Source organism: Suncus etruscus, chromosome X (genome assembly GCF_024139225.1).
Source record: "Suncus etruscus isolate mSunEtr1 chromosome X, mSunEtr1.pri.cur, whole genome shotgun sequence".
NCBI classification, from domain to species: Eukaryota; Metazoa; Chordata; class Mammalia; order Eulipotyphla; family Soricidae; genus Suncus; species Suncus etruscus.
In genome coordinates this window covers 62,176,939-62,192,381 of record NC_064868.1, presented here as the reverse complement: position 1 = coordinate 62,192,381, position 15,443 = coordinate 62,176,939, and the positions used below count along the sequence as shown (strand labels likewise).

The following is a 15,443-nucleotide window of genomic DNA, read 5'->3' as shown; positions in this document are numbered from 1 at the left end:
ACCTTTCAATAAAATGTTTACCTTCAAATTAATTTTTGGGCATCAGAGCAATAACAAGCAGGTAAGCCCTTTGCCTGGCATGAGACTGACCGATTCAATTCCCGAGCTTGTCAGGGGTAATATCTGAGCACAGAGCCAGAAGAAACCACTGAGTGCTGCTGCTGTGGACCAAACCCCCCACCCCCCCCCCCAAAAAAAAAAGAAAAAAGGAAGAGAAGTGAGGGTAAAAGGTTTTATTTTTGTTTGTTTTTTTGGGCCACAGCTGGCAGTGCTCAGGGCTATCTGCTCAGGAATAGCTCCTGGCAAACACGGAGGACCATATGGGACACCAGGATTCAAACCAACCACCTTAGGTCCTGGATCGACTGCTGGCAAGGCAAACGCCACTGTGCTATCTCTCTGGCCCAGAGGGTAAAAGATTTTTAAGGGGCCGGTGAGGTGGCGCTAGAGGTAAGGTGTCTGCCTTGCAAGCGCTAGCCAAGGAAGGACCGTTGTTCGATCCCCCGGCGTCCCATATGGTCCCCACAAGCCAGGGGCAATTTCTGAGCACTTAGCCAGGAGTAACTCCTGAGCATCAAACAGGTGTGGCCTCAAAAAAAAACAAAAAAAAGTTTTTTTAAAAAGCTAATTATAGGGGGCCGGAGAGATAGCATGGAGGTTAGGCGTTTGCCCTGCATGCAGAAGGTCAGTGGTTCAAATCCCGGCATCCCATATGGTCCCCTGAGCCTGCCAGGGGTGATTTCTGAGCATAGAGCCAGAAGTAACCCCTGAGCACTGCCGGGTGTGACCCCAAAAAAACAAAAACAAAAAATAAGCTTATTTTAGACTGGGGTACAGAGTGGTAGCACAGAAATAGGTTGTTTGCCTTGCACGCAGCTGACCCAGGACAGATGCAGGTTTGATCCCCAACATCCCATATGGTCCCCCAAGCCAGGAGCGATTTCTGAGCAAAGCCAGGAGTAACCCCTGAGCCACTGAGTGTGCCTCCCCCCCAAAATAAAAAAATAAAAGCTTATTACAAACTAAAATCAGAGCTCAGACCCAAAGTATTTCATTGTGCCTCAACAGTTCAACATACTGGGAATGCTATGAAGGGTAGTGTGCAGAAAACAGATGGCATAAAAACACACCTTGCTGAACATTGTAAGCCATGGCATTCCTAGTCATGCTGGAAGGAAGCCAGCCTGCAAGGCTTGCACGCTGAGGTTTTGTCCCCTTGTGCTTAACATCCTCCCCATCCCAGATGATATCATCTTCCCAATGCAACTGTGTCACCATCAGGAAGTTTTCATCAGCCAAAAGATCCGTGCCACTGCGTTCTTCAAGCTTCTTAAATTCCTATAAAAGAAAGAACAAATCCCAAGTCATTAGTCAAAATCCCTACTCAAAAAATCCACATCAAACCTGTGACTTGAGGGGCCGGAGAGATAGCATGGAGGTAAGGTGTTTGCCTTGCATGCAGAAGGACGGTGGTTCGAATCCAGGCATCCCATATGGTCCCCCAAGCCTGCCAGGAATGATTTCTGAGCATAGAGTTAGGAGTAACCCCTAAGTGCTGTTGATGTGACCCAAAAACAAAAAAAAACCAAAACTATGATTTGAGAGCAGAATCTGACAATGGTGAAGTATCTGGGTTCCTCCTCCAACTCATTTCATAAACAGGATCTTTGCAATGGGGCCTAGTTTCTAAAGCAATATCTTATCAAGCAAAAGGCTTATTAAAACACCTTAACCAAAAAAAAAAATGAAACGGGGCCAGAGAGATAGCACAGCGGTAGCGCATTTGCCTTGCAAGCTCTGACTCAGGACCAATGGTGGTTCGAATCCCGGCATCCATATGGTCCCCTGTGCATGTCAGGAGTGATTTCTGAGCACAGAGCCAGGAGTAACCCCTGAGCGTCACCAGGTGTGGCTCAAAGACAAAAAAAATCTTAATATTCTACCAAACTGAGTCCCAGTGGAAGAGTGAAGTTGATATGCCATGGACATAATTTATTTTTTACTTACCACTGTTGCTTACCTCTATCTTTCTACTTTTTGTCACAGGTTCATGTTCATCTGTTCTTAGTTTGAAGCCATAGTCAAACCCACTGCCATCTTCAGGGACACCCAGCATATCATACCACAGTCGAGCAGGGCCATAACGCCACTCAGCCACTCTTGGTTTGGTATCTGTCACTTTATCTATATCTCCAGTTGATTGGGAAAACTTGGACTCCAAGGGAGCCATCATTGTGATCTACAAGAGAACAAAGAACTAGAAAAGGAGGAAGATGTTCTGCCCTTTCCCCCAACCCTGATGTCCTAAGGGCATAGGAAATTAACAAGCAGAAGGGAAACCCAAAGGTGCCATAAGGATGATTCTCAAATAGGACTAAAGTTAGAATGTAAATAGTGGAGATACAGCATGGTATACTGCCTATCACTCAAATCTCTCTAACCTCTCTACTTACCAGCGTATTTTTTTTTGGTTTTTGGGTCACACCCAGCGGTGCTCAGGGGTTACTCCTGGCTGTCTGCTCAGAAATAGCTCCTGGCAGGCATGGGGGATTCGAACCAACCACCTTTGGTCCTGGATCGGCTGCTTGCAAGGCAAACGCCGCTGTGCTATCTCTCCGGGCCCTTACCAGTGTATTTGTATTACCAGCTGGCTTCTAATACTTTATTTTACATGTATTTTACATTATATACGTTATAACAGGAAAAGGAAAGTTCCTGGTAGTAAATTCATAATTACCCAATGCTACTCAACATGAACTCTGCCTACTAAGGTGTTATTTACAATTGAAACAAAATAAGAAAAGTAAAAGAGAGAGAAGTCATGTTTTCATCATAGGTCTTAATATCTTTTCTTTTTGCCTACTTCATCATCAGAAAGACACTGCTCTGGAGGTGGTGGTGGAGCATAGTCATAATTCCAGAAAGACTTCTGGTCAACTTCTAGGTCTACTGAGCTTTCCACATCCTGGCACTGTTCTTCCTGTATCAGCTCACGGTGCTTCCTTTTCCTCTTTCTCCGAGCACTCCGCCAAACTGATGGAACATTCTTCCCTGGTCCAAAAAGTCGGAGAAAGCGCAATACCTAGAAACACAGACCATGTCAGAGATAACTATGTCAGAGAGGAAAACAGTAAAATTGTGTCTGGAAACCCAAATAAAGGTTCTGTTCAACTGTAAGGAAAACCCAAAGAATCCTAAACTCAAAGTATAATATTTAGGGGCTGGAGAGATAGCACAGAGGTAGGGCATTTGCCTTGCACGCAAGATGACAGTGGTTCGAATCCCAGCATCCCATAAGGTCCCCTGAGCCTGCCAAGAGCGACTTCTGAGCATAGAGCCAGGAGTAACCCCTCAGCGCTGCCGGGTGTGACCCAAAACAAACAAAAAAAGTATAATATTTAGTGGCCAGCTAGATAATACAGGGGTTAAAGCACTTACCATGCACACATGGTTTTATTCTTAGCAGCACATATGCTTCCTCAAGCACCAACAGGAGTACCTCCTGAGTACAGAGTCAGGAGTAGCCCTAGATGCCACTATATTTGACAACAAAACCCAAAAACAGGGGCCAGTGAGGTGGCACTAGAGGTAAGATGTCTGCCTTGCAACCACTAGCCAAGAAAGTTCCGCAGTTCTATCCCCCAGCATCCCATATGGTCCCCCCAAGCCAGGGGCAATTTCTGAGCGCTTAGCCAGGAGTAAACCCTGAGCATCAAACGAGTGTGGCCCAAAAAAACAAACAAAAAAAAAACCCAAAAACAAATTACTGCATTTACCAATTTTGAGAGCGAAATTCTAATTTATAACACCAAGAAATAGAATAAATTTCCCTTGATAATTTGGACTACTTGGTTTTAGTCAACAAGGACAATTTCTTCACTAAGGTTTTTGTGTGTGTGTGTGTGTGTGTGTGTGTGTGTGTGTGTGTGTGTGTGGTTTTTGGGTCACACCAGCAGTGCTCAGGGTTTATTCCTGGCTCCAGGCTCAGAAATTGCTCCTGGCAGGCACAGGGGACCATATGGGATGCCGGGATTCGAACCGATGACCTCCTGCATGAAAAGCAAACGCCTTACCTCCATGCTATCTCTCCGGCCCCAACAAGGACAATTTCTAATGATAAATATAAATTTTGTGTATACAATTCAAATAAAAATACCTGTAATACCATAGCACTAATGAAACAATCCTTTGTTTTAATCTAGACCTCAAAGGAGTCTTCAATAATAAGATGCCAATGGTAAGAGCTATCAAATAAAATCTGAATAAATGGGACTACATTAAACCAAAAGTTTCTATATATGGGCTAAAACTAAGCTGACTAAAACTAAAACAAAAATTTTCCACTCAACACATCAGATAAAGGAATATACATCTCTAGGACATATAAAGTATTTACAAAGGTTAATCACAAAAACTAAAAACTCTGTCAAAAATGGGGAGAAGAGGAGCCGGAGAGATAGCACAGTGGCATTTGCCTTGCAAGCAGCTGATCCATGACCTAAGGTGATTGGTTCGAATCCCGGTGGTCCCCTGCATCTGCCAGGAGCTATTTCTTTTTTTTTTTTTTTTTTTTTTTTTGGTTTTCGGGTCACACCCGGCAGTGCTCAGGGGTTACTCCTGGCTGTCTGCTCAGAAATAGCTCCTGGCAGGCACGGGGGACCATATGGGACACCGGGATTCGAACCAACCACCTTTGATCCTGGATCGGCTGCTTGCAAGGCAAACACCACTGTGCTATCTCTCCGGGCCCTCCAGGAGCTATTTCTGAGCAGACAGCCAGGAGTAACCCCTAAGCATCACCGGGTGTGGCCCAAAAACCAAAAAAAAAAAAATGGGGAGAAGAAATGAACTGGTACCACACTGAGGAAGACCAACAAATAGCCAAGAGGCACATGCTCATTATCATTTATCATTAGGGAAATCCAAATCAAGACAACAATGATATAATCATATACCAGTGAGGATGGCACATATCAAAAATAGTGGGAACAATTTGTGTTGGCGGGATGTGGTGAAAAAGGAATTCTCATCCACTGCTAATGGGAATATTGCCTGGTACAACCCCTATGAAAAAATCTGAAGGAATCTCAGTACACTCAAACTCAAACTGCCATATGACCCAGCAATCCTACTGTTGGGTATCTATCCCCAGAACAAGAAAAACTCATCCAAAAGGATCTAACCACACCATATTCTTTGCAGCACTTATTACAATAGCTAAGAGATGGAATTAACCTAGATGTCCAACAATAGATGAGTGGATCATGAAGATATGGTACATACATACATACAATGTAATACTGTGTAGCTCTAAGAAATAATACCATCATGCAATTCGCAGCAACATGAATAGAAATGGAATATGTTAAATGAAGTAAGCCAGGAGGAATACAGGATATCACTTATATGTGGTATTTAGAAGAACTGCATGAAGAAATGCAATGTTTTAAAAATAGGGGTTGTTGAGAACACCCTAGGCCCAAGAATATAGTGAGAAGGAAAGAAATAGTAGAAGAGAAACACAAATATGAAATGATAGGAGACAAGGAATAAGGGATCTCAGGTACAATGTTGAGTTAAGAAATGACAGAACTGGGCCCGGAGAGATAGCACAGCGGTGTTTGCCTTGCAAGCAGCCGATCCAGGACCAAAGGTGATTGGTTCGAATCCCGGTGTCCCACATGGTCCCCCGTGCCTGCCAGGAGCTATTTCTGAGCAGACAGCCAGGAGTAACCCCTGAGCACCGCCAGGTGTGACCCAAAAACCAAAAAAAAAAAAAGAAATTACAGAACTGTCCAAGCCAGAATAAACAATAAAATCATGAGACCCAAAATTCAATAGCCAAAAGTTAAAAGACATCTATTATGATGGCACTCTGGGGCAAGGGTGGTGGAATGGGATGGACTCTGGGAATATTGGTAGAGGGAGGTTGACACTGATGGTGGGAATGGTCCTGAAATCCAACTATAAGTAAATTTGTAAATTACAATGATTTAAATTTACAAAAACCTGGAAGGGGCAGATCAATAATAGCATAGTGGGTAGGGCACTTGCCTTGTACACAGCCAACCCAGGTTCGATCCCCAGCATTCCAAATAGTCTCTGAGCCCATCAGGAGTGATTCTTGAGCACAGAGTCTGGAGTAACCCAAGCACCACCAGTGAGGCTCCCCTCCAAAAAAGGGGGAAAAGGGTTAGAATCCTTTCATGGTTTGGGAAGATACCTACTGAACATAATTCCCAATATTCAGCATCTTTTGTTTTTGTGCCACATCCAGTGGTGCTGGGAATACTTTTATTTTTTTGCTCAGAAATTTGAAATGTTCTCTATGCAAAAAAAAAAATGGGGGTAGGGGAAACTGACACTACTAACAAATGTAGAAATTAAAAGCATATTCTCTCACTTTATTTTTTGTTTTTTGTTTGTTTGTTTGTTTTTTGAGTCACACCTGGCAGTACTCAGGGGTTACTCCTGGCTCTACGCTCAGAGATCGCTCAGGACAGGCTCGGGGGACCATATGGGATGCCGGGATTCAAACCACAGTCCTTCTGCTTGCAAGGCAATACCTTACTTCCATGCTATCTCTCCGGCCCCTCTCACTTTATTTTAAAATAGCAAAATTATAATTTCCCCTTTTCTCAATTTTTTTTAAATTTATTTAAACACTATGGTCATGAGGTTGTTCATAATACATCTGTCTTTTTTTCAGTTACAAAGTTGTTCATGATTGAGTTTCAGTAACATGGTGTATAACACACTTCACTAGTGCACATTTCCTGCCACCAATGTCCCCAGTTTCTCTCCAGTCCTTTCCACCCTCCCCACTGGCTGCCTCTGGAGAAAATATCTTCTCTCTCTTCATTTACCTTTAGACACTGTGGGTTTGCAATATTGTTAGTGAAGGGTATCATGCATAAAACTATCTCCTTTCAGCTCCCAGTGTTTCTCCAGAGTGATCATTTTCAATTATCATTGTCATACAAGTCCCTTCTCTGTCGTAAATGTACTCCACTGCTATTTAAGGCAAGCTTCCAAACATGGACTGGTCCTCCTAATCCTCATCTCCTTTGTTTCTGGAAATTATTATCCGGGACTACTTCTGCTTCGGTGTTTGAGGGATCACACACTGCAGGAAATCAAATTTGAAATGTGTGCGCTCCAATCCTCCCTGGCACTATACTTAGCACATGACCTTGTGTACCTCTGGGTATAGCCCTGGAGAAGCTATACCCATTGCTGGGTGTGATCCTGGTGTGAGACCTGAGTTTTAAACTATCTGACACAGTTGACCCAGGATTACTGCAAGGTATCTTTTTTTTTTTTTTTTTTTTTTTTGGTTTTTGGGTCACACCCGGCAGAAATTGCTCCTGGCAGGCTCGGGGGACCATATGGGATGCCGGGATTTGAACCACCGACCTTCTGCATGCAAAGCAAACACCTTACCTCCATGCTATCTCTCCAGCCCCCTGCTAGGCATCCTGAATATTGCTCAGAAACCCTATCTACTCCATACCCCATCCTCCTTCTCCAGCAGAAAAAATTAAGAAAGTATGGGGTCAGGACAATAGTACAGCAGTTAGGGTATGTTCCTTGCATGTGGCCAACCTGGGTTTGATCCCTGGCATATTTTATTATCCCCTAGCACTTCCAAGAGTGATTCTCTAAGCGCAGAGCCAGGAATTAGTCCCAAGCACCGCCAGATGTGGAACAAAAAAATTAAAAAAGAAAAAGAAAAAAGTACCTTCCCAGGGCGAAATTCTGGGAAAAGTTCTGTAACACTTGGCAACAGTTTGGTGGCATCATGCTGCATTATCCCAGCTAATGGTAAATTCAGCTTTCCATCTTCAGATTCTTTCTGTGATTCTTCCTGTGGTCCCATGTCAGATTCTGAGTCAGAAGAACTACTGAACTCCATTTTCTCTGAGGCCAAAGAGGAAGGGGCAATGATGGAGGGCAAGATGATACCCTCTGCATCCTCAGACACTGGAACAAGGAAGAGAAACCCCTTTGGCATGTAAGTGTTGTTTATTTCCTCAAATTCAACCAATATCCACTCTAAGCCATATGAATAGTTCGATAGCAGGGAGTATAGTTTCAAACATCCATTACTAGAATGCCACCCAGAGAACTCATTTCAATTATCTCCCACCATCCCAACTCACCTTGAACCTGGTACCCTAGGGTTGTGTTAAGAGAAAACAGACATTACTACATTTGTTACTTTCTATAATTAGTTTAAAGAAGTATAACCAGTAACAAAATATGTAACACTTCTCAGTCAGTCATGATTTATAACATCCAGTTCAAGAAGTCTTAAGTTGGAGAATTTTAAATCCACAATATTACAATGTAATTACTTAGCCTAAAATAAGATCTAACATGTAAAGTCAACATAAATTTATTCCATGTACTAAAGAGGAAATGGCTTAAAACTAAGATAGAAATACAGAGTAACATAATCCTCAAAATGCAGAAGATCAAAGATACTACTCTTCACAGATCTAGCTAGCACAGGGTTACTGGATAAAGAAAAGGCTAGATGATTGTGGAAGGTCTTGCCAAAACTGGCTCCATATATTTTAACCATATACATATAAAGAAAAGTTTTGGGGCCATACCCAGTGGTACTCAGGGCTTACTTCTGGCTCTGCACTAATCAATCACTTCTAGCAGTACTCAAGGGACTATGCGGAGTACTAGGGATCAAACCCAGGTCAGATGCATGCAAGGTAAATGCCTTACCCCACCGTACTATTGTTCTGGTCTTAGCCATTTATTTTAAAGTCATCTAAATAGGTAGTTTCCAACTCTTCACAGATCAGCTGCATCAGAAATTTCTTAAGAGACTTTCTGAGTTCCTGCCATCTATCCTAAATCTTCTGAATCAGACACCCCAGGGTAAAAATAAGTTGCCTTTTTTGTTTTCTGGGTCACACCCGGCAGTGCTCAGGGGTTACTCCTGGCTCTGTGCTCAGAAGTCACTCCTGGCAGGCACAGGGAACATATGGGATGCCAGGATTCGAACCACCATCCTTACGCCTTACCTCCATTCTATCTCTCCGGCCCCCAAAAATAACTTTTATTTATCTTGCATGCATCTTCAATTACTATTGCTAAAAAACTCTTCCAATTAAAAAAAAGTTTAAATTTGTTTGAATCACTTTTACGTTTTTTTGGGCCACATCCAGTGACGATCAGGTGTTACTTCTGGCTATGCACTCAGAAATCGCTCCTGGCTTGGGGGACCGAACCACAGTCCATCCTAGGTTAGCTGTATGCAAGGCAAATGCCCTACCACTGTGCCACTGCTCTGGCCCCAGAATCACTTCTTTTTTTTTTTTTTAGGTTTTCTTGGGCCATACCCGGCTGTACTCAGGGGTTACTCCTGCCTGTCTGCTCAGAAATAACTCCTGGCAGGCCCAGGGAACCATATGGGATGCCGGGATTCAAACCAACCACCTTAGGTCCTGGATCGGCTGCTTGCAAGGCAAACGCCGCTGTGCTATCTCTCCGCCCCCCACTTGAATCACTTCTAATCACAAATTTTATCTTTCCCTAGCCAGCTAAATTTTTATAGTCCCAAATGTATACATGACAAAAGCCTGAACATATGGATGAAACTTGTTCCTGAGACTAAGTAGACAGATTCTACTAACCACTCATAATAGCATCCTGATCCTTATCTTTCTTCATTGGTCCTGGAGGTGGAGGTGGAGGAGGCATCAATTTACAATCAATGTCTTCACAATCAGCATCATAGTCATCTTCACTATAACCTAACAAAATCAAGGTTGTTTCAATGCCAAGAATGTTATACAGCTGCCTTGAGATCCCTTATCACTCAATAATATAAAGCACCACATAAGACACTTACACAGACCCCTTAAGAATACAAAGGAGGATGCTGGAGAGATAGCACAGCGGTAGGGCATTTGCCTTGCACATAACCAACCCAGGATGGATGGTGGTTTGAATCCCAGCATCCCATATGGTCCCCCGAGCTAGCCAGGAGCTCAGCAATTTCTGAGTGCAGAGCCAGGAGTAACCCCTGAGCACCACTAGGTGTGACCCAAAAAACAAAACAAAACAAAAAAAGAATACAAAGGAAGTGGGGCAAGAGAAAATAGCAGTTAAGTTGCTTGCCATGTATATGATTCCTTGAGCACCACAGGAGTGATTCCTGAGTACAGAGCCAGAAGTAACTCCTAAGCATCACTGGATATGGTCCTCATATCCAGGGGAGAGAAGTGGACACTGATGAAGGTTTCGGTGACAGAACACTGCAAATCTGAAGCTTAAATCATGAATAGCTTTATAAACCTGTAATTCAGTGATTCAGGTTTTTTTTTATATTTTTGAGCCACACCAAGCAGTATTAATGAGTTACTCCTGACTGCTCTCAGAAGTTAATCCTGGCAGGCTCAGGGGATCATATCAGCTGCCGAAAATCGAATTGAGTCAGTCCAAAGTTGGCCTCATGCAAGGCAAATGCCCTACCCACTGTGCTATCACTCCAGGCTCAGTGACTCAGTTTTGTGTTTGATGTGGGGATTGGGCCATACACAGGCTCGAGGGACCATATGGAATTCCAGGGACCAAACCCGGGTCAATCCCGGGTCAACTGCATGAAAGACAAAAACTCTACCGCTGTGCTATCGCTCCGGCCCCCCAGTGATTTAGTTATTAAAACAATACACAGGAGGTGGATCCAGAACAATAGTGGTTAGGGCATCTGCTTTGCATGTGGCCAATCCAAGTCAGCACCACATATAGTTCCTAGAGCACCACCAAGAGTGATTATTTTTTAAACTTTTATTTTAATAAACTGTTTATTATTAAATCACCATGAAAGTCACAAAGTTGTTCATGACTGTTTCAGTCATACAATTTTCCAATACTGAAGCCAGAGAAATAACACAGTGGAAGGGTGTTTGCCTTGCATGCGACCAACCCCGATGGACCTGGTATTCCCAACATCCTATATGGTCCCCTGAGCCTGCCAGGAGCGATTTCTGAGCACAGGGCCAGGAGTAACTCCTGAGCGCTGGCAGGTATGACCCAAAAACAAAAAGAAAAAAGAAAACAAAATGAGGTAAGATAATTCAAAGGGCCAAGAAATGGGACCAGAGTGCTAGTACACCTTTTGCCTCGCATGTGCACGAGCCAGGTTCAATTCCCAACATCCTATATGATCCCCAGAGCACTGTTCAGTACAAAACTAGGAATAACTATTAATCATCGCTAGATGTGCTGCTACCCACGGAAAAAAAGAGCAAAGGGTATGCTTCCCATATAGGAGGCCCAGCTTATAGTCTGTCACCACACTATACCCTAAGCACTGCCAGGAATAAATTCCAAGCACAGCTGATTATGGCTCCCAAACCAAAAAATAAATTTTAAAATAACTTTTTTATTTTGGGTCTATACCCACTGGTGCTCAGGGGACCATATGTGGCCCTGGCAATCAAAACCAAGTTGGATGCATACAAGACAAATGCCCTATCCACCGTACCATCACTCTGGCTCTTCAAAAGTAGTAAACCTTGGGGCCAGAGCAGTATAACAGAGGTAGGGAGTTTGGCTTGCATGTGGCCTACTGGGAAAAGACCCAGTTCCATCCCTGGCATCCCATATGATCCCCCGAGCTTGCCAGGAGCAACACCTGCGCGCCACCAGGTGTGACCCAAAAACAAAAAGTAATAAACCTTTAAAAACTAATTTCGGGTGGGGGGGCCTGGAGAGATAGCACAGCGGAAAGGCATTTGCCTTGCATGCAAAAGGACGGTGGTTCGAATCCGGGCATCCCATATGGTCCCCCAAGACTCCTGGGGGTGATTTCTGAGCGTAGAGCCAGGAGTGACCCTGAGCACTGCTAGATTTAACCAAAATAAATAAATAAATAAAATGAAAATAACCTAATTTCTATCAATTAAATAAATTGAAAAAGGAAATTAGAAGAAAAAAAAATTTTTTTTTTGGTTTTTGGGCCACACCGGTAACGCTCAGGGGTTACTCCTGGCTATGCGCTCAGAAGTTGCTCCTGGCTTGGGGGACCATATGGGACGCCAGGGGATAGAACCGCGGTCCATCCAAGGCTAGCGCAGGCAAGGCAGGCACCTTACCTCTAGCGCCACCGCCTGGCCCCTAAGAAGAAAATATTTTTAAAAGGAATTAAATTTTTGCTTTTTTTGCTACAACTTGAATAGAAATAGAGGCTATCATGTTAAGCAAAGTAAATGCAAGGACAAGTGCCATATAATCTCACTTATATGTGAGACATAAAGAAATACAGCATGGAATGAAAAACTTTTGAATTCGGACTATAGGACTGAGGCAACTAGTCTGGAATGATAGTACAGCAGGTACAATTTGCCTTGCATGTGGCCAACCAGGGTTCAACTACCAGCACCCCATAGGGTTCCCCAGAACTCTACTAGGAGTGATCCCTGAGCACAAAGCTAGGAGTAAGCCCTGAGTACCTCTGGGAGTGGCTCAAAAGAACAAAAAATTTAACTAAGGTTACTAGTTGAGGGTTAAGGATACAGGTTGGGCCCGGAGAGATAGCACAGCGGCATTTGCCTTGCAAGCAGCGGATCCAGGACCAAAGGTGGTTGGTTCAAATCCTGGTGTCCCATATGGTCCCCCGAGCCTGCCAGGAGCTATTTCTGAGCAGACAGCCAGGAGTAACCCCTGAGCACCGCCGGGTGTGGCCCAAAAACCAAAAAAAAAAAAAAAAAAAAAAAAGGATGCAGGTTGTTGAGAGATGGAAATGAATAGAGGCTGACTAGAAGTGACATAACAAGAGTGGTGAATGGTTTTAGTTAGTTGTGGTGGAGGTACAATAAATCTGCTATCAAATGCATAAATATTAACACTATCAATCATGTTATTCCAGTAATTATAATAGAATCAAAAAATTGTTTTGGTTTTTGAGCCACACCCAGCAGTGCTCAGGGCTTACTCCAGGTTCTGCACTCAGAAATCACTCCTGGTGGGCTGGGCGGACCATGTGGGATGTCTGTCAAATTCAAATCTGGCTCAGCCACATGCAAGGCAAGTAAGTACTTTACCCATTGTGCTATCACCCCAGCCCAGAATCAATTTTTGTTTTGTTTTGTTTTGTTTTTTGTTTGTTTTTGGGCCATACCCAGCGTTGCTCAGGGGTTACTCCTGGCTGTCTGCTCAGAAATAGCTCCTGACAAGCACGGGGGACCATATGGGACACCGGGATTCGAACCAACCACCTTAGGTCCTGGATCGGCTGTTTGCAAGGCAAACACCGCTATGCTATCTCTCCGGGCCCCAGAATCAATTTTTTAACTTAAAAGCTGGGCCAGAGAGCTAGTACAAGAGGCAAGATGCTGGTCTTGCATGCTGTCTACCCAAGTTACAATACCAGAACGTAGGGGCCGGCGAGGTGGCGCTTGAGGTAAGGTATCTGCCTTGCAAGCGCTAGCCAAGGAAAGATCGTGACCGCAGTTCGATCCCCCAGCATCCCATATGGTCCCCCCCAAGCCAGGGGCAATTTCTGAGTGCTTAGCCAGGAGTAACCCCTGAGCATCAAACAGGTGTGGCCTGAAACCCCCCCCAAAAAAAAAACAAGAACGTAACACATGTAGTCCCTCCATCCCAGTACTAACAGACGTGCTCCTGAATGCAGAACCTTGAACATGGTAGCTGTATGCACTCCCCAGAAACAAAACAGAATAAAAAGAATTACCTAAGTGGTAAAGGGGCTGTAGGCTCCCCATTGCCTGCTGGTATCTTCGGCTTTCATCCTCAGCTACCTCATTGATGTCAGAATAATCCACAGCGTCTTCTGTACTCCTGACCCAACCTATAAAGAAAACCAGAGCAGGGAGGAGAGGATACCAGCAAGTTAACTCCAAGAACCTGGTATTGTCAGATAACTCCCAGTGAAAAATACATGCCTCTGTGTCAGAGTTCCTCCCCAGGACCCAGACTTCACCTTCATCAGTGATCAGAACACCATCATTCCCGGGCAATTCTTCATTAGCCGTCAGTTCAGTGATCAGGTTGCCCAGTCCCAAAGCCCCCAAACCTGCCAAGTGCTTTTTACACTCCTGAAAAAGTGAAAACACCAGAGATGAAGACAAACTAAGTTTTTCATGCCACAAATTTTACTCTTTGCGTTCATAACAAAGGTGGAAATCTCTGGAAGAAATGCCTGCAGAGTTCCAAGCATGGTAAATAAGCACCTACACTCCCAACTGAGGTATTTGTTCAAAATCTCCTGGCTTCCCAATCACTCAAGGAAAAGGTCAGTAGTTCAAGAGAGAAAAGTGAAAGTAACTGGAGTCATTGGGATAAGAAGCGAAAGCTTTCTTTGCTCTTCGGTTTGTGTACAGATTGCAGTCCAGAGCTAAGGCTGCAAAGCCACTCGGGCCAATAACCTAATTATATCAGCTTCAATAAGCTCTACCGATTTTGAAAAGTTTGGCTAGCATAAGCTCCTGTCAATCTTACGCCTGGACCACACCAGAGCCAGTGCCCTCACTCGCGTCCCCAGAAGGGCGCCCCTTCTACGACCCTCCAACTACCTAGGGCCACACCGCTCCCCAGCCCTCTCCCCCCAGACCGCCCCTCACATCATCCAAGACGTTTTCCCCCTCCAGCTGTCCGGCTCCATTGATATTGCCGAAAAGGAAACCGGTTAAAGAAAATGGACCGCCTCCAGTGGAATCATCCTCGCTGTCTGTGTCGGACATAATGGCCCCAGCGTGTCGTAGCTTGTCAGGTAGCAACTGCCGAAAAAGTCGCACAGACCGGAAGTTACAAAGGTTTAGTCGCACAAAAGTGACATACGGGGATGGCGCGCGGCTCCTCCCCGCCCACCGGAAGCGGATGAAGAAAAACAAAAGCGCAAAATCGGCGAGGAAAAATATTGTCACCGCTTTACTGACGACTTTTGATTGGACCATTTATGGTCAGCACACGTAGACAATGATTGGTTAAAGACAACTCGTGGCCCGCCCCTTTCTTCTCCGGTAGCCCGGAAAAATGGTTTCCGAGATCATCTGTCACCAATCAGAAGGCAGTAGCTAAGTCACGTGGGGCTGGAACCCGCAAGTGACCACGCCCAGAACGCGAAGGTAAATATTTAAAACCTGGGAACGGAGGGGCCCGGAGAGATAGCACAGCGGCGTTTGCCTTGCAAGCAGCCGATCCAGGACCAAAGGTGGCTGGTTCGAATCCCGGTGTCTCATATGGTCCCCCGTGCCTGTCAGGAGCTGTTTCTGAGCAGACAGCCTGGAGGAACCCCTGAGCAATGCCGGGTGTGGCCCAAAAACCAAAAGGAAAAAAAAAACCTGGGAACTGGGTTTATTTTGAGTGGGAGCCAAACCTGGTGATGATCAGGGCTCAGGCCTGGTTCTGCACTCAGGAATCACTCCTGGCGCTGCTCCAGGGACCAGGGGGGTTCC

At 44.6% G+C, this 15,443-nt stretch overlaps 1 protein-coding gene across 1 annotated transcript in view; it reads right to left on the bottom strand.

The window, feature by feature from the left end:
* Window positions 1-14,755, bottom strand: part of TAF1 (TATA-box binding protein associated factor 1) — a 103,296-nt gene extending 88,541 nt beyond the window's left edge. Inside the window, exons 1-8 of the mRNA XM_049767136.1 lie at window positions 14,610-14,755; window positions 13,970-14,084; window positions 13,721-13,837; window positions 9,657-9,776; window positions 7,742-7,983; window positions 2,864-3,082; window positions 2,021-2,239; window positions 1,131-1,338 (exon numbers count right to left, since the gene is read on the bottom strand). Of these exons, the coding sequence (XP_049623093.1) occupies window positions 1,131-1,338; window positions 2,021-2,239; window positions 2,864-3,082; window positions 7,742-7,983; window positions 9,657-9,776; window positions 13,721-13,837; window positions 13,970-14,084; window positions 14,610-14,729 (1,360 nt within the window). The 5' untranslated portion in view covers window positions 14,730-14,755. The remainder of the gene's footprint in view (window positions 1-1,130; window positions 1,339-2,020; window positions 2,240-2,863; window positions 3,083-7,741; window positions 7,984-9,656; window positions 9,777-13,720; window positions 13,838-13,969; window positions 14,085-14,609) is intronic.
* Between the last annotated feature and the right edge of the window lie 688 nt (window positions 14,756-15,443).